Source organism: Gorilla gorilla, chromosome 7, assembly GCF_029281585.2.
Source record: "Gorilla gorilla gorilla isolate KB3781 chromosome 7, NHGRI_mGorGor1-v2.1_pri, whole genome shotgun sequence".
In the NCBI taxonomy this organism is placed as follows: domain Eukaryota; kingdom Metazoa; phylum Chordata; class Mammalia; order Primates; family Hominidae; genus Gorilla; species Gorilla gorilla.
Window position 1 is genome coordinate 137,785,951 of NC_073231.2, and position 24,758 is coordinate 137,810,708.

General features: G+C 34.9%; 1 protein-coding gene across 4 annotated transcripts in view; it reads left to right on the forward strand.

The window, feature by feature from the left end:
- The window catches only part of EFR3A (EFR3 homolog A), a 109,304-nt gene that overhangs the window by 54,095 nt on the left and 30,451 nt on the right, over positions 1-24,758 (forward strand). For all 4 annotated transcript variants that reach the window (XM_004047535.5, XM_019032554.4, XM_063709496.1 and 1 more), the window contains exons 8-14: positions 1,310-1,388; positions 10,002-10,137; positions 12,168-12,335; positions 17,708-17,822; positions 18,725-18,776; positions 20,531-20,703; positions 21,030-21,105. In XM_004047535.5, coding sequence (XP_004047583.1) covers positions 1,310-1,388; positions 10,002-10,137; positions 12,168-12,335; positions 17,708-17,822; positions 18,725-18,776; positions 20,531-20,703; positions 21,030-21,105 — 799 coding nt within the window. The remainder of the gene's footprint in view (positions 1-1,309; positions 1,389-10,001; positions 10,138-12,167; positions 12,336-17,707; positions 17,823-18,724; positions 18,777-20,530; positions 20,704-21,029; positions 21,106-24,758) is intronic.

The window sequence follows — 24,758 nt, forward strand, 5'->3', positions numbered from 1 at the left end:
TCTGAGAGTGAAGATGGAAGAATTTGCCTCAATTATAAGACAAACTACCCAATTTATCAGATTCAGGTTAACTGTGCATTTGTTTTCTGCATTTTGTTCTGTAAATTCTCTGAATGTATTTCTATCACTGCTTCTGTCCACTTTATTTTAATTAGTGGGTTTCATTTCTGCCTTCTACTCTTCATTCAGGCTTCTTTAGAACAGGCAGCCATGTTCAAATTCTTCTTCGAATGTATAGAGCCTAGAGCATAGTATGTAACACGTAGTAGACCTTAATAACTACGATGATTCAAGAGGGATTTCAGGTCCTTTTTTTTTTTGTACCATTTCCATTTTTAATGACCCAAAAAGTAATTATTACTTTCAAGGAAATGAAAGTTATAAGAAGCAGCACAGATGTTAATATAGGTCATATCAGGATGTGCTGTTTATTAGTTGTATGAACTTGAAAAACTCATTCAACCTCTCTGAGCTCCAGTTTTTTCACCTTTGAAGAGTTTTGAATGCATGCATTAAATGGTTTAGTTATATATTAAAATAGAAGCTACCACTTATCAAGTGCTGGCTGCGCCCTGTGACTATGCTAATAACCTTATATACTTTATCTTACTTAATCCTTTTACCCTGTGAAATGGATGTTGTTATTATCCCCATTTTCCAGGTCAGAGAACTGACCCTTAGAGAAGTCAAGTAACTCACTCATGGACAAGGACATATAGGTAGAAAATGAAGTCAGAATTCAAATTCTGATCATTTTATTCCTGAACCCATGGTCTAGATTAACCATTAAGGTTGATAATATATGCCTAGCATAAAGTATATTTTCAACAAATGATAGTTACAATAAAGCTGGTTTCGATATGGAAGTACAATTTTTAAAATTTAATTTTGATACAGTAGGTGAGAAGTAGATCTGGCAATCTGTGAATATAATCTAAGGCTGTTCCTCTGTTGTTTTCCAGCCTTGTATTTGTCCTTCATTCACCCTCTTTCATTCAGATTTACTTGTTAGTTAAAATTACCCTTTGAGAGAAGTAAATTAATAAATCACAACATTAAAAAAACAGGGAATCAATAAATATTTGTTGATTAAATGTTCACGAAACTACTTCTGGTCCACAGCATTGCTTTAGAAATAGCTTTAATTGCAACATATATTTCACAAAGTTCATTAATTAAGAATTAAATTGAAATCTTGCTTTTCTTTTAGGTAATATTCTCACTATTAAGCTTTTCCTATTGTTGAGGTTTCTAGAGGAAGAAAGTATAGTAAAATAGAGAATTTTAAAGTAATTTTTGTTATTTGCAGGCATTTAGATCATCACAAACTGTGGGATCCCAATGAATTTGCAGTTCACTGCTTTAAAATTATAATGTATTCCATTCAGGTAAGGTTTGATTAACTATTTACTGTATTTATATAAGTAATTTTGGTTCTCTATGGATAAGCACATTATCAAACAGATGTGGGAAGCTGTAGGATATAAATCATTGCTCTTAATTTAGCTCTTTTGTCTCATTCATTTTCATTTGCTACTTATTTTCTTATTTGCCAAGATAAAAAGATAGATCTAATAAAAATAAATCATTCTATCATGGTTCCCCTCAGAGCCAAGGCCAACACAGACAAGCTTCTTGACAGTCTCCTGCTATCCCCTGATTCATTGAGGGTGTTGTCTTTTAGGGGTTCCGAATTGTCACAGGGATTTCTAATCTCATAGCCTTCATTTCCTGGATGGGCCCTAAGGTTTGTATCTAGTCTCCTATGTATACAACCATTTAAATGAGTAGCTTTGGGCACTGGAAAGCTGAAGATTTGCCTGGGACTGCTGCTGGCCTCAGTGTGCACTCGCCTTTCCAGATGCTTACCTTCTTGTGGAGTTTAGACTGAGGGACTTTCCTTTCTTGTCACTTTATGTGGATATCAGAAAGTCTTATATATAGCTGATCCTTGAATAACATGAGTTTCAACTGTGCAGGTCCACTTATAGTATAGATTTTTTTTTTCCAACAAAATGCAGATTGAAAATCTATTATTTGTCAGATTCAAAACCCCATGTATATGGGGGCTGATTTTTTTCCTCGCAGGGCCAACTGCAGGACTTGAGTATGTGCAGATTTTGGTATGGGGTGGGGCTGGAACCTATCCCCCAGTATATCAAGGGACAGCTATAGTCTAGTATTTTACTATTGTTTTATGACAGGGTTTGGCAATTTGGGAAAACATGTATAATATTTCTGGAAATGGTAGTATGTACTAGAATAGGAATTTCTGTTTATTATCATTGTACAATTAAAACTTTGGATAGCTTTGAGCGTTTTAGTTACCATTTACCATAAAATTGGTGCAGGTATCATTCTTAGGTAATATTTCACCCTCTCTCCATAAAACAAACTAGCTGGTCTTGACCAGGATTTATATCCTTAAGGGTTTACATAGTTTCAAATATAGTAAGGCATTTCTGGTAAAGGGAAAGTATTTTACTTAAAGCCTATCTTTTGTGCTAAATTTATTTCTTGAGGGTAATAAGATGTGATTAAGAGTTGTACTCTGGGATCAGACAGAGTTCACTATTAGGCTCTTCCTTAAGAGTTTCTGCAGGCAGCAACATTTGCTGTTCACCAGTATTCACTGTTCTGCAGCCTCCGCTGCTGATACCCAGGCAAACCGGGTCTGGAGTGGACCTCTGGCGAACTCCCAACAGACCTGCAGCTGAGGGTCCTGACTGTTAGAAGGAAAGCTAACAAACAGAAAGGACATCCACACCAAAACCCCATCTTTACGTCACCATCGTAAAAGACCAAAGGTAGATAAAACCACAAAGATGGGGAAAAACAGAGCAGAAAAACTGAAAATTCTAAAAATCAGAGCGCCTCTCCTCCTCCAAAGGAATGCAGCTCCTCATCAGCAATGGAACAAAGCTGGATGGAGAATGACTTTGACAAGTTGAGAGAAGAAGGCTTCAGACGATCAAACTTCTCCGAGTTAAAGGGGGAAGTTCGAACCCATGGCAAAGAAGTTAAAAACCTTGAAAAAAGATTAGACAAATGACTAACTAGAATAACCAATGCAGAGAAGTCCTTAAAGGACCTGATGGAGCTGAAAACCACGACACAAGAACTACTTGACGAATGCACAAGCTTCAGTAGCCGATTCGATCAACTGGAAGAAAGGTTATCAGTGATGGAAGATCAGATGAATGAAATGAAGCGAGAAGAGAAATTTAGAGAAAAAAGAATAAAAAGAAACAAACAAAGCCTCCAAGAAATATGGGACTACGTGAAAAGACCAAATCTACGTCTGATTGGTGTACTTGAAAGTGACGGGGAGAATGGAACCAAGTTGGAAAACACTGCAGGATATTATCCAGGAGAACTTCCCCAATCTAGCAAGGCAGGCCAGCATTCAGATTCAGGAAATACAGAGAACGCCACAAAGATACTCCTCGAGAAGAGCAACTCCAAGACACATAATTGTCAGATTCACCAAAGTTGAAATGAAGGAAAAAATGTTAAGGGCAGCCAGAGAGAAAGGTCGGGTTACCCTCAAAGGGAAGCCCATCAGACTAACAGTGGATCTCTCGGAAGAAACTCTACAAGCCAGAAGAGAGTGGGGGCCAATATTCAACATTCTTAAAGAAAAGAATTTTCAACCCAGAATTTCATATCCAGCCAAACTAAGCTTCATAAGTGAAGGAGAAATAAAATCCTTTACAGACAAGCAAATGCTGAGAGATTTTGTCACCACCAGGCCTGCCTTACAAGAGCTCCTGAAGGAAGCACTAAACATGTAAAGGAACAACCGGTACCAGCCACTGCAAAAACATGCCAAATTGTAAAGACCATCGAGGCTAGGAAGAAACTGCATCAACTAACGAGCAAAATAACCAGCTAACATCATAATGACAGGATCAAATGCACACATAACAATATTAACCTTAAATGTAAATGAGCTACATGCTGCAATTAAAAGTCACAAACTGGCAAATTGGATAAAGAGTCAAGACCCATCAGTGTGCTGTATTCAGGAAACCCATCTCACGTGCAGAGACACACATAGGCTCAAAATAAAGGGATGGAGGAAGATCTACCAAGCAAATGGAAAACAAAAAACGGCAGGTGTTGCAATCCTGGTCTCTGATAAAACAGACTTTAAACCAACAAAGATCAAAAGAGACGAAGAAGGCTATTACATAATGGTAAAGGGATCAATTCAACAAGAAGAGCTAACTATCCTAAATATATATGCACCCAATACAGGAGCACCCAGATTCATAAAGCAAGTCCTTAGAGACTAGAAAGAGATGTAGACTCCCACACAATAATAGTGGGAGACTTTAACACCCCACTGTCAACATTAGACAGATCAACGAGACAGAAAGTTAACAAGGATATCTAGGAATTGAACTCAGATGTGCACCAAGTGGACCTAATAGACATCTACAGAACTCTCCACCCCAAATCAACAGCATATACATTCTTCTCAGCACCACACCACACCACACTTATTCCAAAATTGACCACATAGTTGGAAGTAAAGCACTCCTCAGCAAATGTAAAAGAACAGAAATTATAACAAACTGTCTCTCAGACCACAATGCAATCAAAGTAGAACTCAGGATTAAGAAACTCACTCAAAACTACTCAACTACATGGAAACTGAGCAACCTGCTCCTGAATGACTACTGGGTGTATAACGAAATGAAGGCAGAAATAAAGATGTTCTTTGAAACCAATGAGAACAAAGGCACAACATACCAGAATCTCTGGGACACATTGAAAGCAGTGTGTAGAGGGAAATTTATAGCACTAAATGCCCACAAGAGAAAGCAGGAAAGATCTAAAAATTGACACCCTAACATCACAATTAAAAGAACTAGAGAAGCAAGAGCAAACACATTCAAAAGCTAGCAGAAGGCAAGAAATAACTAAGATCACAGCAGAACTGAAGGAGATAGAGACACAGAAAACCCTTCAAAAAATCAGTGAATCCAGGAGCTGGTTTTTTGAAAAGATCAACAAAATCGATAGACTGCTAGCAAGACTAATACAGAAGAAAAGAGAGAAGAATCAAATAGATGCAATAAAAAATGATAAAGGGGATATCACCACTGATCCCACAGAAATACAAACTACCATCAGAGAATACTATAAAAACCTCTACACAAATAAACTAGAAAATCTAGAAGAAATAGTTAAATTCCTGGACACACACACCCTCACGAGACTAAACCAGGAATAAATTGAATCTCTGAATAGACCAATAACAGGCTCTGAAATCGAGGCAATAATTAACAGCTTACCAACCAAAAAAAAGTCCAGGACCAGATGGATTCACAGCCGATTTCTACCAGAGGTACAAGGAGGAGCTGGTACCATTCCTTTTGAAACTATTCCAATCAATAGAAAAAGAGGGAATCCTCCCTAACTCATTTTATGAGGCCAGCATCATCCTGATACCAAAGCCGGGCAGAGACACAACAAAAAAAGAGAATTTTAGACCAATATCCCTGATGAACATCGATGCAAAAATCCTCAATAAAATACTGGCAAACCAAATCCAGCAGCACATCAAAAAGCTTATCCACCATGATCAAGTGGGCTTCATCCCTGGGATGCTAGGCTGGTTCAACACACGCAAATCAATAAATGTAATCCAGCATATAAACAGAACCAAAGACAAAAACCACATGATTATCTCAATAGATGCAGAAAAGGCCTTTGACAACCCTTCATGCTAAAAACTCTCAATAAATTAGGTATTGATGGGACGTATCTCAAAATAATAAGAGCGGCTATGACAAACCCACAGCCAATATCATACTGAATGGGCAAAAACTGGAAGCATTCCCTTTGAAAACTGGCACAAGACAGGGATGCCCTCTCTCACCACTCCTATTCAACATAGTGTTGGAAGTTCTGGCCAGGGCAATCAGGCAGGAGAAGGAAATAAAGGGTATTCAATTAGGAAAAGACGAAGTCAAATTGTCCCTGTTTGCAGATGACATGATTGTATATCTAGAAAACCCCATTGTCTCAGCCCAAAATCTCCTTAAGCTGATAAGCAACTTCAGCAAAGTCTCAGGATACAAAATCAATGTACAAAAATCACAAGCATTCTTATACACCAATAACAGACAAACAGAGAGCCAAATCATGAGTGAACTCCCATCCACAATTGCTTCAAAGAGAATAAAATACCTAGGAATCCAACTTACAGGGGATGTGAAGGACCTCTTCAAGGAGAACTACAAACCACTGCTCAACGAAATAAAAGACGATATAAACAAATGGAAGAACATTCCATGCTCATGGTAGGAAGAATCAATATCATGAAAATGTCCATACTGCCCAAGGTAATTTATAGATTCAATGCCATCTCCATCAAGCTACCAATGACTTTCTTCATAGAATTGGAAAAAACTAAAGTTCATATGGAACCAAAAAAAGAGCCCGCATTGCCAACTCAATGCTAAGCCAAAAGAACAAAGCTGGAGTCATCACGCTACCTGACTTCAAACTGTACTACAAGACTACAGTAACCAAAACAGCATGGTACTGGTACCAAAACAGAGATATAGACCAATGCAACAGAACAGAGCCCTCAGAAATAATGCCACATATCTACAACTATCTGATCTTTGACAAACCTGAGAAAAACAAGCAATGGGGAAAGGATTCCCTATTTAATAAATGGTGCTGGGAAAACTGGCTAGCCATATGTAGAAAGCTGAAACTGGATCCCTTCCTTACACCTTATACAAAAATTAATTCAAGATGGATTAAAGACTTAAATGTTAGACTTAAAACCATAAAAACCCTAGAAGAAAACCTAGGCAATACCATTCAGGACATAGGCATGGGCAAGGACTTCATGTCTAAAACACCAAAAGCAATGGCAACAAAAGCCACAATTGACAAATGGGATCTAATTAAACTAAAGAGCTTCTGCACAGCAAAAGAAACTACCATCAGAGTGAACAGGCAGCCTACAGAATGGGAGAAAATTTTTGCAATCTACTCATCTGACAAAGGGCTGATATGCAGACTCCACAAAGAACTCAAAACAAGTTTGCAAGAAAAAAACAACGTCAACAAGTGGGTGAAGGATATGAACAGACACTTCTCAAAAGAAGACATTTATGCAGCCAAAAGACACATGAAATAATGCTCACCATCACTGGCCATCAGAGAAATGCAAATCAAAACCGCAATGAGATACCATCTCATGCCAATTAGAATGGCGATCCTTAAAAAGTCAGGAAACAACAGGTGCTGGATAGGATGTGGAGAAATAGGAACACTTTTACACTGTTGGTGGGACTGTAAACTAGTTCAACCATTGTAGAAGGCAGTGTGGCAATTCCTCGGGGATCTAGAACTAGAAATACCATTTGACCCAGCCATCCCATTACTGGGTATATACCGAAAGGATTATAAATCATGCTGCTATAAAGACACATGCACACGTATGTTTATTGCGGCACTATTCACAATAGCAAAGACTTGGAACCAACCCAAATGTCCAACAATGATAGACTGGATTAAGAAAATGTGGCACATATACACCATGGAATACTATGCAGCCATAAAAAATGATGAGTTCATGTCCTTTGTAGGGACATGGATGAAGCTGGAAACCATCATTCTCAGCAAACTATCGCAAGAACAAAAAACCAAACACCGCATGTTCTCACTCGTAGGTGGAAATTGAACAATGAGAACACATGGACACAGGAAGGGGAACATCACACACCAGGGCCTGTTGTGGGGTGGGGGTAGGGGGGAGGGATAGCATTAGGAGATATACCTAACGTAAATGATGAGTTAATGGGTGCAGCACACCAGCATGGCACATGTATACATATGTCACAAACCTGCACAATGTGCACATGTACCCTAAAACTTAAAGTTTAATAAAAAAAAAAATAAATAAAAACAAAAAAAAGAGTTTCTGCATGACCTTAGACAAGTTACTAAAACTTGCCTTATTTATACTGTGAAGAGCGTGGAGTAATTACGGTGAACCTACCTCCTAGAACTGTTTGTGTAAATAATACATATATAGTACTTAGAAGAGTGCCAGTGCTTCTGGTCACTTCTGAATGAAATGCTCTTTTGTCGTCATTATTGTTATGTTCAATGTTAATAGTCATATATTAGCTCACAAGTCACAAATTGAAAAGTAGTAATAATAACTAATACATATTAAGCATTTTTCTTACAATAGACACAATTTGGGTGCTTTATACAAATTAACTCATTTAATTGCCCCAAGAATCCTGTGAATAATTGTTACTGTTTAAATATTGTAGATGAGAGAAACTGAGTTACAGGGAGATTAAATAATGCTCTCTTAATCTGAGAGCTATTTAGCTATTAAATGATAGTCAGAATTCTATCTTGGGCGAGTTTGACTCCAGGGCTTATGTACTTCACCACCACTGTATTATGTTGCGTCTTAAAGCAATTCATCTGTTAACATTGCCTTAAACTTCAGTGTAAGGGCAAATTTTACCATAGGTAAATGAAACCTCAGTACACGTGACTTCAACATGCTGTATTACATCTTCTCACTTTCCTTCCTTTCACTCCATATTCTTTTGTTTAATACATGATATCATTCTTGAGTTGTTCTTTATAAGTAGAAAGAACACATGCTGTGGTTTGCTTAGTATAGTACTTTATAATTATTGATAATACCTCCTTCACTCTCTGCAGTGTCCTCATTTGGACAGTAAATCAAATGGCTACCTTACCTATAAAGGCAGACTAATAATTGCACAAGGTTCACACATCAGAAGCATGCAGCTTCCTGGACAAGAAGTTCAGTTTCAGGTTTTGTGTGTGTCTTCCTGCCTAACATTCATCTATTTTAACATAACTTTAAATGAAACAAAGTAAAGATGAAAACACAAACTTAGTTTTTACCTTGGGTGATTTTAAAAGTAGATGTGTATTATGACAAAAATTTGAGAAATACCTAGAGATGAAATCTGTTACTTGATAGAGAAGGAGGGGAACTTTTTGCTTTTGAGCAGAGTAACCATTATGCATAGGGCACTCCTGCTTCTTATCAAACCACACATTCCGAAGGAAAGAAAGGTAACCAGCCTGAAAACAGGGCAGAGGGGACCTGTCTGAAGACAAATACAGACTGGGAGATTGAGAGCCACAGGTGCTTTTTACAGCTTGGTGCATGATAGTAGACCGATCGTGACATATGGGTGTAAGTGTAGGTTTTAAAAAAACAAAACTTTGCTGTTCTTCAAAAAAAAAAAAAAAAACCTATTCACTGGAGTTAAGAATAAACATTTTTTTGGCTATCCTTTTTTTGATTTAGGCCCCAATATCATTCACTATGGTTGATCAAATTTATTTATATGTGATAAAATTGCCTTTGTTAATTGCACATCTTTTGATATCTCCTTGATTTAAATTTTGTCAGGTACACATGGATAATATTTTCATTTTGACACTAGCTCTTGATTAGATGAGTGTTTTGACTCTTTAGCATTGTTAGGTGTCCATGTTAAATAGTATTTATCTAGTTTGGGTATGGGAAAATACTGTGAATGTCATAATTTATGTTTTTTACAAAATTTTGTCCTATTAAATTATAAAAGTGTATAAATGCACTTTGTGAAATTACAGAGAAATATAAAGATAATAACGTTTTGTCATAAATCCCTTTCTCAGAGGTGGCCAGTGTTAATCTTTTTATATATAATTTTAATTTACTTTTTAAAAACTAGATTGAATTTTATTAAACATAGAATTATGCAGTATGCTTTTTTTCACTCAGAGTGTCATAAATATTTTCCAGCATCTCTGTTTATTCTTTAAAAGAATGGCTTTGTATTGTGGCTATTTATTGTCTCATAACATGACCACCAGTCACTAATTGGTCATTTATGTGTCAGGTGGTTTTTTTATTCTTAGGAATTTTGCCAAGGTACATGTACTTTTTATACATCTTTGTACTGTTTTGTCTCCTTCAGGCTCAGTATTCTCACCATGTGATCCAGGAGATTCTAGGACACCTTGATGGTCGTAAAAAAGATGCTCCCCGGGTTCGAGCAGGTATTATTCAGGTTCTGTTAGAGGCTGTTGCCATTGCTGCTAAAGGTTCCATAGGTGAGTGCCAATAAAGAGAATAAAATAGTGCATTAATCTGGTTCAAAGTGTCCTTTCAGTAGGCATAGCAGTGTATGAAGAACTCTTTAAGAATATTTCTACACATTTTTTGGTGTACAATAATTTTTTTTGAAATTTGGGTTCATGCAATTATTTTCAGGCTTCTTTAGCACACAGTTAAGTATTTTCCTTCACATCAATTCCTCCTCCCTTTCCTTCTAATAAAGGTTTTTGAGTATTGATTATATACTGAACATTGAGAGAATGCAGATACAAGAAACTGATGGTGTACTTGTGATTAGACAGCTCCACCTAATACTGTAATATGTGGCAAGCTTTGATCACGTATCATTTAAAAAGCCAGGGTTTACAGAAGGGAGGGAAAATGGATTAGCACGAGCAAAATTTTATGTGGCCCATTTTGGGTAGAATGTATGGTGTTAGTTTAGAAGTCAGAGAAGTGGCTTTAAAATTAAGTTGTAGCCAAATTTGGACATAGTTCTTCAGCTGATTAATAGTCCTTAAAGATTTACTGTAATCTTCGTGAGAAATGTGCTATAGGATAATTTTTCTGGCAGCAAAATGTAGGGCACATTAGAAATAACAAGTCAGTGTCATTGTTATATCCATGAGGAAAAGAACTTGCCCTTGCATGGAAGCAGTAGGAATGACAATGTCAAGTTGATAGGATTTGATAATGGGTTAATGAGAAGAAGGGATAGTTCAAAAATTACGATATTTTACTTACATGTAACTACAAAAATGAAATAGTGCGTATTAGAAATACAGAAGTTTGAAGGAGAATCTGGTTATGGTTTCTTTGCTTGAAATTCAAAGTGGAAATATATTATCTAATGATATAGTCATCCCTCAGTATCTTCAGGGGATTGGTTCGAGGACCCCTGAGAATACCTAACTCTGCAGGTACTCAAATTCTGTATATAAAATGGCATAGTTTTTGCATATAACCTGTGCACACCCTCCCATACTTCACATCATCTTTAGATTACTTATAATACCTAATGCAGTGTAAATGCTATGTGATTAGTTGTTACACTGTATTGCTTTTTTATTTGTGTTTTTTTTTTTTTATCGTGGGTTTTTTTTTCCCCCAAATATTTTCAACCCATAGTTGGTTGAATCTGTGAATCCAGAACTGCAGATATGGAGGACCAACTGTATTCTTTTGTTCTTTTATTGTCAAATAAAGGTGGGCATCTTGGATGTGAATTTTCTGTTTTATCTTGTAACTTGAAGAGATAAAACTGGTTATTTAATTGGAAAGTTATTTAATTGCAAATCATGAAATAAAACATAGATGATACATTGAATCATCACATGGATTAATGTCTACTGTGTGTTAGGTACTCTGTGCTAGGCTCTATACGTTTGAAGAGGCATTTAAACACGGCTGCCTTTCCTGAAGAAGCTTAAATCAAGAGTAAAAGGCAGAAATGAAACCCACTAATTAAAATAAAGTGGACAGAAGCAGTGATAGAAACACATGCAGAGGATTTATACAAAAAGCGAGAACAAATGCAGTTAACCTGAATCTAATAAATTTGGTAGTTTCTGTCTCATAATTGAGGCATATTCTCCCTTCAGTCTCAAAAGATACAAAATAAATATTTGATGCTTCTGTGAGCTATATTATATGATTTTGTGGATTCTTACCCAGCAGTTAAGTTAAATATTGTCCTAGTACACATTATTGTGAACAGAAAAGATTAAATAGGTAGAAAGTTTTTGGTAATTCTTACATGCCTATACACATTTTTTAAGGGTGGAACCAGAGATTCAAACGGTGAGTTGCTCATAAATGCCCAGTAAATGTTTGTTGTTATAATGAGGGTCTTTCTTAATTATTTCTCATTTACTCTTTTTTAAAAAAAATGAAATAGTTTATAAATTACTATGGATTTCTGACTATTTAGAAAATTACAAAAACAATCTGTGGAGAAATAAGGTAATTGACTTCAAATATGCAATACTAGAAACATGTATCTTCTCACATAAGTGATCCTTTATAGGTCCGACAGTGCTGGAAGTCTTCAATACCCTTTTGAAACATCTGCGTCTCAGCGTTGAATTCGAAGCAAATGATTTACAGGGGGGATCTGTAGGCAGTGTCAACTTAAATACAAGTTCCAAAGACAATGATGAGAAGATTGTGCAGAATGCTATCATCCAAACAATAGGTGAGTACATTTCACTTTTCAAAACTATCATGTAAAACAGTGATTTACAAAGCTCTTACATAAGGTCCTGGACTATCATAGTACATTTGTCAAAGATGAATGATAGCTTAAATTTCTGAAAACTTAATTTTCGAAAACAAGCAAGCATGAGAATGGAACAAAGAACACTATGTTGTTCCATTAAATCTGCAGGACACAAATTCATCTATTGTTGACATTTTATGGCATTTACTTCTTCATTTGCTTTTACTCTCTCTTTCCTGCATCTCTTCCTGCCTTCTCTCTCTCCCTCTCTGTTTCTTTCTCTCCCTATGTGTGTCTCTTTGTGTGTGTATGTATATGTGGGAATGCACACATACACATGCATATTTTTTTCTAAACCACGAGATACAGGAAGTTGCATACATCATGGTCTATTACCACTAAATACTTCGATGTATTTTTCCAAAAAATAAATGTATTTTTCAATATAACCAGAGTAAAATTTTCAACATCACTAAATTTAGGATTGATCCAGTACTTGAATCAACCTTTCATATTTCAGTTTTATCAGTTGACCCAATAATGTACTATATTGATTTTTTCCTTGAATCCAAGATCTAGGATCATATATTGCATTTAGTTGTAATATTTCTTTAGGTCCATTAGTCAGGAACATTTCCATTATGACATGGACATTTCTTATGAGTAAAGTCCCCCTCCCACTTTTTTAAAAATAGAAAGTTCTTCATTTGGTTTTGTATGGTGTTTCCTTGTGATTAGGCTGTGCGCGGTGACTCACGCCTGTAATCCCAGCACTTTGGGAGGCTGAGGCGGGCGGATCACGAGGTCAGGAGATCGAGACCATCCTAGCTAACACGGTGAAACCCCATCTCTACTAAGAATACAAAAAATTAGCCGGGCGAGGTGGCGGGCGCCTGTAGTCCCAGCTACGCGGGAGGCTGAGGCAGGAGCACGGCGTGAACCCGGGAGGCGGAGCTTGCAGGGAGCCGAGATGGCGCCACTGCACTCCAGTCTGGGCGACAGCAAGACTCCGTCTCAAAAAAAAAAAAAAAAAAAATTCAAGTTAGATATTCCTGGCTGGAATACTACATACATGATATGTTCTTCTCAGATTAGCACATCCAGAGGTGCACACTGTAACTTGCTCCTTTTTCATTATATTAATTTTGATCACTTAAGGCATTATTATATTCCTCCACTGTATAGTTTTAGTTTTTTCCATTGCAAATAATAAGCAAGCTCTGAGAAGACACTTTCAGATCATGCGGATATTCTGCTTTTCATCCAGACTTAAGGTTAGATCTAGCATTCATTTATAATTCTTGTCTGAATTAGTCTTTACGATGATGGCTGCAAAATGATGGTTTTTAAACTCTAGCACTCCTTCCAAACCTATCAGTTGCCTCTCAATGTTCTATTGTAAGCAGGAGCCCCCTTTTCTACCTCTCTATGTATGTAGGAATGCATGTATTTGTTTATTGGTATGAACTCAATGGATTTATATTTTAATGGTTTATAATTCATTACTGTAGTTAATCATTTTAGTGCTCAGATTGTCCCTGATTTGGCTCATGGGAGCTCCTTCAAGACATCCCCCCACCTCCCTGAACCTTTTTTTTTTTTTTTTTTTAAAGCACTGCCTTACATGAGTAAGCGGTTCCAGACGAATTCTGTACTTTCTGCCCGAGCCCTGGAATCAGTCATTTCTCCAAAGGAGCTGCAGTTGTTTTTAGTGGGTAGTAGTATTAGAGACTAAGATCTGGATGCCAATATCTTGGACTTTAATATCATATGCTTTTCTTTCTTTTTTAAATTTTCTTTTTTTTTTTTTCCTGTCGGTAGTCAAAGTACAAACAGTGAAGAGCTTCCTTAAGAAAACAGCCATGAGAATTTACAGTTTTGGAAATGAAATAATCTGACTGTGTAAATACGGATTCAAGCAAGCAAGCTATTTTTCTAATTTAACTTTTTTCTTTCAATATTTTCTTTAGGATAGCCAGATCATATTTTAATATAACTACCTGGTTGCTATGATAATTTCACAATTGGATGGTATTCCTGGGGTTTAGTACCTAATTTCTAACCTAATAATAGTTTCAATTAATAGTAGAGTCATATATAAATTTCTTCTGAAACTGGGCTTATGCCTTTTATCTGGGTAATTTTTTCACTTATGGGCTACTTATTTATAATAATCTTTTGGGATACTTAATACAGAGTTTCTCTTGGTCATCTTGTTTTTGAAGTTTATGGATATGCATACATGCATTTTCCATCTCCATTGACACCACCTATTTATTTATTGGACATATGCGTACACCAGTTCTTGTACTAGGGCCTCGTGATACATGGGGCTCTCACCTTGTAGAGGCATTTGTTGATCTGCTTGGAGTGGTACCTCTGTTTCATCTAGTTGCAGTCTCATCACATGTCTAGAAATTGTCCTCATTGAGGGAAATACCCAGGAGTGTCTCATTCAACACACTAACACAAAGTAGGCACTTAAGATTTTGAGATTGACTGAAAAGACAAAATATCATAAACTCCAACATTACCATGGAGTCATAATAAAGCATAGACATTCTAGTTATTGCTTAAAACAGTTAGTATTAATATATAGTGAACCTCGCTTCTGTGGTGACTTTCACATTTATTTCGGTTAGTTATAGATTTTTTGCGATATTCGAGGATGTTAAATCAGCTAATCTTGTTTTCACAGAATTGATTTACATTGCTTTAATGACTTCTAATTAATTCAGTGTTACTCTTTCACTCTAGAATATTTAATGTATTGTTTCTTAAGTATTATAAACTGTATATATAGCAGACTCAAGCCATATTTCTGTGATACAGCACATTCAGAATAACATGTAAGAATTTAAAAATGAGAGGAAAGAAATGCAGTGTGGCACAGTAAGATTTCTCTTTTAAAATCAAACTTTAAAAAAAAATCTGGTTTCCTTAATAGTTTCCTTTTTAATTTCTCAGTATTCTGGCAGTTGTCAGATCATGGCATTATTCCTGTCGGTGGGCCATGGAACAGGGCTGCTATAGCTTTTGCACTTTAAGTTATCAGGCTGTTGGCCAACTTCTCTTTCTTTTAAAATAGTGAAGAACATAGCTACCTGCTGTGTTCTTTTCTTCTGGGCTCATTTCTCTTCACTAGTTCAAATACAAACAGTAGGTATAGTGAATGAGATGCTTTTGGTGACTTTATCCTTAGAGTTAATCATGTTGAAGACTCCTACCCAATTTTAAGTTAAAAAAAATCAAAGCAATTCTAAAGCATATATTAGTTGCATTTCTTTCCTACTATTATTTTTAGGTCTTTAATAGTCGTTTGTCTAATTAACATCAGATATAGTGGACTCAGTTGACCATATACTTGGGAGACAAAAATAAGAGTTTTTCCTTAGGACAGTGGTTCTTAACTTTGTTGCACGTTGAAATTACCTCAGGATCTTAGAAAAGTACTGATGCTTGGACTCCCACCCCTAGATATTCTGACTTAATTACTTTGGTATGTAACCTATGCATCAGCATGTTAAAAGCTCCCCTAGGTAATTCTAATATGCAGCAAAGCTTGGGAACCACTGGATTAGAGGAAACTATTCCACGCATTTGAAAAGCATGAAGAATGACCTTGAATCAGAGATACAAATGTTGTTGAATACAGGGAAGTATTATAGTGCTTGCTAACTCCAAACTTTTACTGTTGTTAGGTGCTGTGGTAAAGAGAAGTGCAGGGTACTTTATGTCCTTGTGGTAATAACTAACTTGTTTGAAACAGAAGGTCAGTGTCCAGTTTTCTGCAAGACTAGGAATGTATCTAGTTGTATGGAAGAAGTATAGAATAATAATAGCATAAGCTTTGGAAATAAATAACACTTACCTCAGGCCCTAATGTTAACTGTGTAATTTTTTGGTAAGAGTTCTTGACTTCTCTTATCGTCATTTCCATAAGAGGAAACTGAGACAAATAATAGAACCTAGACTCTAAAGGTTATTTTGCGGATCCAAATACAAAATAGTTTCTTATTCCATAAATATGTATTCCGTAAGTGTTAACAACAATATACTTTATGGAGATGGAGTCATGTTAAGGTTATGAGATTTTTGACTGCTAATGTACGTGATTGTGGGAAATGACTTTTACCCCTAAGTCCAATCAAAATGATGAATAGAACAGTTTGAGTTTGTATAAACACATCATTAACTCCAGTAATAGAAGCTGAACAGTTACATTGAAAAGTCAGCTTATTCTTAAAAAATACTAAAAATGCAGAAAGTTTCTGTAATGACTACATTGAATTTTAAGAAAGGAACATAACAGCCATGATTTGATAGTCTGTTCCAATCTTTCAAAGAAATAAGAAACTTTTAAAGTGTGAGTAAATGATAATTAAAGGTTACAAATCTTTTGTGACCAGGAAGTAAGTATCAAAAGCTACAGCAGATAAATTTAAAATATTCTCAGAAACTAGACTGCATAAGAAAAATGACAAGTAAGTTATTTACTTATTTTTTACATCAGTTGAATTATGTATGTTGAATTATGTATGTTGAATTAATTCACAGGGGTAAACTATAAACTTGGCTTATTACAATGACATTCAAATATTTGAGCAATCCTGGAAAACCAGAGTAGTGACTAATTATTAATTTCTTTATCAGACAATGTGTGGCCTGATTACCGGAACAAAAATTTAGGCTTACGATGTGTGAACTAGAATTTCATCAGAAATACTACCAAAATATTTTTTCTTTTTTTTTTGGAGACAGAGTTTTGCTCGTGTTGCCCAGGCTGGAGTGCAGTGGCACGATCTTGGCTCACCGCGACCTCCACCTCCCAGGTTCAAGCAATTCTCCTGCCTCAACCTCCTGAGTAGCTAGGATTACAGGCATGCGCCACCACGCCCAGCTAATTTTGTATTTTTAGTAGAGACGAGGTTTCACCATGTTGGTCAGGCTGGTCTCGAACTCCCAACCTCAGGTGATCCGCCCACCTCGGCCTCCCAAAGTGTTGGGATTATGGGCATGAGCCACTACACCCGGCCAATATTTTTCCTTTTTCTAAAACTCCAGTCAACTCAAGTCAATGCCGGTTTGTCACTGTTATAATTATATAAAAAAAAGACTTTGATATATTTATCATTTTATCTACCAGTCCATTATACACAGTTTATATTGTACATAACTAAATGATTTTGTACAAATGAAATTGTAATATCCTTTAATGTTACATGTAGCTTACAGACTTCTGAGGGATTGTTTTACCACATATTGAAAACTTTGGCTAAAAATAATTTTGTATTATATGGAAAAGTAGACTTTTTCAGTTTCTAAAATTTATCTTAATACTTTCATAGGATTTTTTGGAAGTAACCTACCAGATTATCAGAGGTCAGAAATCATGATGTTCATTATGGGGAAAGTACCTGTCTTTGGAACATCTACCCATACTTTGGATATCAGTCAACTAGGGTATGTTCTCAGACTGTAAATTTGAACTTAATCTTGAGTTACATTTTATCCTAACGAAATCTAGAAAATGTTAACGTTTTGTTTTTTTAAAAAATCATTAGTAATGGCATTCCTATGGAAAGCAGTTAGTATTATTATGACAGTAGATTGCTAAGCAATTGAATTAGCATTTTTAGGCCTTTAGAATCATTTTCAGCTTATAAATTCTCAGATATTTCCATCTTTAGAAATTGTTTGGCCTGGACATTGTGTGTGCATACACATTTAGGGTAAAGCTTCAAGTTTCCTGTATAAATTTTAAACATTAATGTCAATACATCAGAAATATTGGCTTATTCCTAGAATTTTAGAACTGAAAGTAATTTTAAAGATTATGTGACCCCGTTATTTTATACATTTAATTTGATTTTATAATATGCTAAAGTTTTTGTTTGTGAATGTTTCGTTAATTTAATAAGGAAGTAATAGTATCTTATTCGACTTACATTTCTTTGATCATAATTTGTTATTTTTCAAAATTGTTCTTACCTGTTTATTCATATTTGTTAAAGAAAGATTATATTCATCAACTATGTTTGTAGTAATTATTTTCTCCAATTTAAGGTATCTTAATTTGGGTTGTGTAGTTGTCTGTTTATATGATTTAATTTTCTTGTCATCAGATGCATAGGACTGTTTGAGAGCCAATAACAAATTTTTTTGTTTGATATTTTTAAATATATATGGTTTTAATTCATGTGAAATTTTACTTTGGCATGTGAAGTGAGCCATGACTTAAACTGTTACAAAAATAAAATCTATTTAGCCAATAAGAATAGAATTTTAAAATCAGTAATTGAAATAAATGAAGTAATATAAATGCTAATTAGTATAATAATAATTCAGCCTTTTGTATATTTTAGGGATTTGGGAACCAGGAGAATTCAGATAATGTTGCTGAGATCTTTGCTTATGGTAAGGCATTTAAGACAAATAAAGGACACACTTAACCTTAAATTACTGAAAACATTAATTGAATAGCTTCATGTTACAACCGTTCTTTCTTAAGTAAGTTACTGTTTATGGTTAGTATTTTATTATGTTCTTCATTTTAAAGATTATCCAATATTTTTTACCGTTTATTTCTCACTTCTTCTGTCACTGTGTTTGATCTTCATAATGATGAAACATACAGAGGGCAGAAACTTGCTGTCTTATAGATGAAGATACCTGGGCTCAGAGACTGTGAGTGGAAGGAGTTGATGAGGTCCGCCAAAGTCACTGGGCTAAAAAACAGAACTCAGACTTGAAATCCAAAGTTCTTTCAACATATTATGCTAATTCTGTCTCATACTGACCAAATAATTGCTTCTGATTGGGAAAATAATTCATTAAAATGAATATTTGCCATTTAAAATTTGAAGTGGCTGTAAGTAGCTGAAAAGGAAAAGTATACCCAGAATGAAAGGTCCTCTGGTTATTGTCTAGCAGTTGTACTCATATTTGATTCAGCCATTGCTAGCACATATGTGTCCTCTCAAAATCAGTATCTTTCAGATTTATCCTAGAAATGTTTACTATACATGATCTAATTTTTTAAACAGACTCTCTCAAGTGCAGAAATACCTTGTATGGTTTTATTTTTAATTATTTTTAATTCTGTTTATGGAGCTTGTCATTTAGAAGTTTTGAATTCTAATATAGCCAGATTTATCAGTTTTTTCTATATGTTTTGCACTTTTTCATTTGTATCTTACATAAGAACTCCATTCCTCCTCTGATGATATAAACACATTTGTTTGTATTTTCTTATAGCAGTTTTAAAATTTTTAGCTCTCTACATTTAGAACTTTAATCTGAAGTTTATGTTTATATGTGGTATGAGGCATGGATTTTCCCAGATGGGTAGACAGTTGTCCCACCAGTTTCCCAGCTGACTTATAAAACTATCTCCATCCTATAATAAATGCCCAAATGTAAATGTTAAGTGTTCCATACATGTTTATAATCCTGAAAATATGTTGAGATCTCCCACCTGCAATTTAATTTGATCCTAAGCCTTTATTTATATTAAACAAATTCCCTAAGTAAATTGTTTTGCCTTGCCTTTCTGATTATACCATATAGTCAACTGAATATATGTTATGCTTAAAATGTTTAATAGCATTTAAGTATATTCTCTTTAAAAGTTTTATGTTTAGAAGATATTGACGTACTCTTAAATGTCAAATCAAGTAACTAAGTACAGCTTTCCAAAATGAAAATGTATTCCTGTTAACCAACTGCCTAATTTAAAATGAAAGAATAATTTGCGAACTTAAATTTAAAATTTGCAGGTCTTACTTTTACTCTTTGTCACCTAAGCTCCTTATATCTGTTTTGTACTAACCTTAACCTCTCTGTGCCTCAGTTTCTCCTTATGAATGGAGATTCACTAGTGTCTACCTTACAGGGATATGGTGAGGACAAAGTTAATACATATGCAGTGCTTAGAATCATGCCTAACACATGGTAAATGTGTGCTATTATTAACTTTATTTTTCTTATGAATGATGTTTTTATAAATTCAGCAAAATCCTTCATTACTTTGCACATTTCTTTTATGTCTTTTCTCCAGGCTTCTGTCCATATTTTCTTTCCTAAGTTTATGGTTCTTATAAAACAATATGAGAATTTTACAAAAAAAGGACTCATGACAAAAGGTTGTTTGTTTTCTTCTCGATAATCAGGTGACCTCTGGATATAAAGCAAAGACGATTGTTACTGCACTGCCAGGGTCTTTCCTGGATCCTTTGTTATCACCATCTCTCATGGAGGACTATGAACTGAGACAATTGGTCTTGGAAGTAATGCATAATCTCATGGATCGTCATGACAATAGGGCAAAGCTTCGAGGGATCAGGTAATGTGCCATTTTGAAATGGATCTAATGATAATGTTTTTAAATTGCTAAATTAGTGTATTTAAGTATTGTGATTTTTAAAAATCTAGCATGTTCAGGTTTTATTAATCCAGAATTTTATTTAATTGGTATTGAGATAATTTAATCAATATGTTTTAAGATAACAAATTTTTGGAGGGCACGTATGTACTCTTCAGAAGCAATTCAGTAGTATCATTACATACAGGCTTATCAAACTCCTAAGTATAAATACAGTTTTCCATATAAGATGTGATATTGTAAATAAGTGTGCTATTCATTAAAAATGATATATTGATCGTCTCTAGAATAATACCGGATGTAGCTGACCTAAAGATAAAAAGAGAAAAAATTTGTAGACAAGACACAAGTTTCATGAAAAAGGTAAGACATCTTCTAAAAAAATAAATGCATAGTGTAAATTACAGCCGTTTGAATTGTTAGGTGGTTTTATATTGATCTGTGACCTTGAAATTAAGCCATAGAATTTTGAATTTGAAAGACCTCAAGACGCCATCTTCAGCCTCCCTCAAGTGTAACATTCCTGTCGGTGTCTCCTCCAGCCTGTATTTGAGCATTCTATTGTTGGGCTGCTGTAGTAGTTCTACATTTCTTCTCTGAGTAAAATGTTTTCCTATAATTCTTGCCCTGGCAATCCTCTCCCACTAAAAAACACACGTACTGATTCCTCTTTTAGCAGCTCTTTTATAGACAGCTTCAAGTTTCTGAAAATAGCTATCACCATCAAATAAATTAACTATGGTGAGTTTTTACTGTCTTATTAGGCATTGTTTTCTACACTATTTGGGATATAAAGATGAGTTGGGCAGGATCTCTGCCCCAATAATGGTTTTAGCTGGATTTTCATGATGATAATTTAAATTCTGTAGATCTACTGGCAAATGGCTGAATTTAGAAGATTATGATATTTATGGTTATTTGCATATTGAGTAAACTTTCTGTGCGGTTATTATTCGTCCAAAGCTTGGGCACCTAATATTTGCTATACATTGAGTCAATATTAAGAGATACAATAGCCATGACACTGCCAGCTGCCCTTATAACGAACACAGTCTTGCCTGCTAAGGGAGCCTGTTTTTAGAGGTGCGAGGAAAAGGAGACAGAGCCCCGTAGGAAGCTAGGTGCAGAGACCCGTAATCCATGTTCTTTTTTGCCTCTTTACTAGACCATGCTTTCTCCCTGACACTGTCTTTAATGTTTCTGTCTCTACCATTACTATTGATTGCTGTGTTTCAAGTTAACTCCGTTTTAAAACTTCATTTAAAAAATAATTTACAAAACATCACTCTTCCTAAATTAATGTGATTCCTTGAATAAAATATTTAAATGAGGCTATACTGTATATCAAAAAACTGGTTAATAAATAGGACAGATACATTAATTCCTCTCAATTTTTATTTTTCTATTTCTTTATATCACCTAATGAATTCTGCATAACTGAGGAACCTCAAACAATTTTTTAAAATATTTTTTATTGACATTATAATTGTATACATTTATGGGATACAATATGATGTTTTGATTATATGTATATAATGTGGAAAGTTTAAATCCAGCTAATTAACATATCCATTTTCTTGCTTACCTATCTTGTTTTATGGTGACATACTTGAAATTTACTCTCTTAGTTATTTTGAAATATACAATACACTATTATTGACTATAGTCACCCTGCTGTGCAGTAGATCTCAAAACTTAACTCCTTCTATCTGTCTGAAACCTTGTAACCTTTGATCAATAATCTCTCCATACCCTCCTCCTCGCTCTCAGGCCCCAGCTCTTGCTAACCACCATTCTCTACTTCTGTGAGTTCAACTCTTTTAAATTCCACATATAAGTGAGATTATGCAGTATTTCTTGTGACTGACTTGTTTGACCTAGCATAATGTCCTCCAGGTTCATGCATATTGTCGCAAATGAAAGAATTTTCCTCTAGTGTAAGGCTGAATAGTATTTCATTATATATGTATATATGTATATATATATATATATATATATACACACACACACTACATTTTCTTTATCCATTCATCTGTTGATGGACACTTAGGCTGATTCCATACTGAGGAATTTTAAATCATTACTGATATAATGAATTTTGTAAACTCAATTTATAACTGATTTTTGAGTTTTTGACTTTATGCAATGACATTAAACAGTCATGAACATTGAGACTGGATTTCATTTTATCCATTATGAGTTATAGAAATAATACTTCTGCTGTTTATTTTGCTAGTCAACCAATTTGAAAGGCTGTAATTTAACGGCAAGATTAGACTATTATTTCATGTTAGATTTTGAATCCTTAAACTGTTCTCAGAATTAGTTATTCCTCTGTTTTATAATTTAAAGTAACTTTCCTTGCTAAGCATTTGTTGTCATTAATGTAAACCATTCCTTTTTGGGTCTTTCTCTTTAGAAGCAATGTGTTCACACTTTTTTTCCTTTGTCAAAATTTTATTTTTATAATTTGACACCATTTTTCATTTACCTTCCAATTTGTTTTATGAGTAAAAATGTTGTTTGATTTTCATATGAAACCTTAACTAGCAAGTCAGATAAGTTTCTGCAAAGAACTAAAGAAAAAAAATTGGGTTCTGTAGCCACAGGATGATGGACTGGCCTTTAGTTAAGAGAATCCTAGTTTAGCATAGACAGTATATTTTCTATATTAACGTTGTTCAGGCAACTGTGTCTTAGATTACTACCCAGCCTAAAACTACTCCATCTGAATGTTTTAGGGGCATCTTATATACGGAGTCTGCTTGAAAAACGGTTCCAGGGCTGGAACCCCTTATACATTGGGAGGTATCACTTCACCTGTAATTTCCTAGTGAAGCGTATTCTTCCAGAGAAAATAGCTGCCACCACTGAGTCTACAACTCACTATATAGTTTCTCACCATGTGAAAAAGCTCTTGTTAATGTTTCACCAAATCAAGGAATTATGTCGAAAAGAGTACTTTTTATTATGAAATATAAAATACATGGGAATTATTACTTTAATTATTTTAAGGTGAACAACAGTACAACCAAAAGCATCCCACATGTTCTGTCTTCTTCATAACTCCATCCTCTCCCCTACAGGTAATCACTATCATTGCTCTGACTTTGATGGAAATTGACTCTTTCAAATTTTTTTTACAGTTTGATAACCTAAATATACATTATGTCCTTGAACTATATTGTTTAGTTTTGCCAGTTTTTGTAATTTGGGTGAAAGGAACCATACATTGTGTATTCTTTTATGTTTAGTTTTTTTTTTAATTCAGCTCTATTTTGGTAAAATTCATCTGCGTGTGGCTTCAGTAGTATTCCATGATATGAATATACCACAAGTTTTCTTTTGTTGTCAGACATTTGAATTCTTTCCACTTAGTGAGTGTTATGAACTGTGCTCCTAAAAACATGCTTGTACGTGTGTTATGCTATATATAACTCCCATTTCTCCAAGGCCTGTAGGAGAGGAATTGCTGAGTAATAGGTTATGTATTCTTCAGATTCACTAGATAATGCCATACCAATTTGTAAAGTTATTATGCCTATTTGTATTTTTACATTACATATTACAAATTTTTTATTTCATCTAATATGGTGACTATGTAGTAGGTAATTTTTAAAAACAAACTTGAATTACTTAAGGAACCTGAAGTCTAAATTATCACGTATGTATGCACCACTTTAATGTTTGTTAATGATGTTTAGAACCATAGAATTCAAGAATATTTTGAGGTTTTGAGAGGACCCAATACACAGTTTTTTTTACCCCACCCAAGTATAGAAACCTTATGTGTTTGAGAGAGAGAAAGAAAGAGAGAGACAGACTCTAGATTCAGAAAGGTGGAAACCAAAATAACAACTTCAGAAATAAAGGAATCTGGTGGGTAGCTTTATATCTGTAGCCAAAAAAGACTTACTAACACTGTAACACAGATTTAAGCCGACTTAACCAGTCAGTCATTGTCACAGCTGGAGAACTATAGGCCTCCTTACCGGGATGGGACCTCAGTACATATT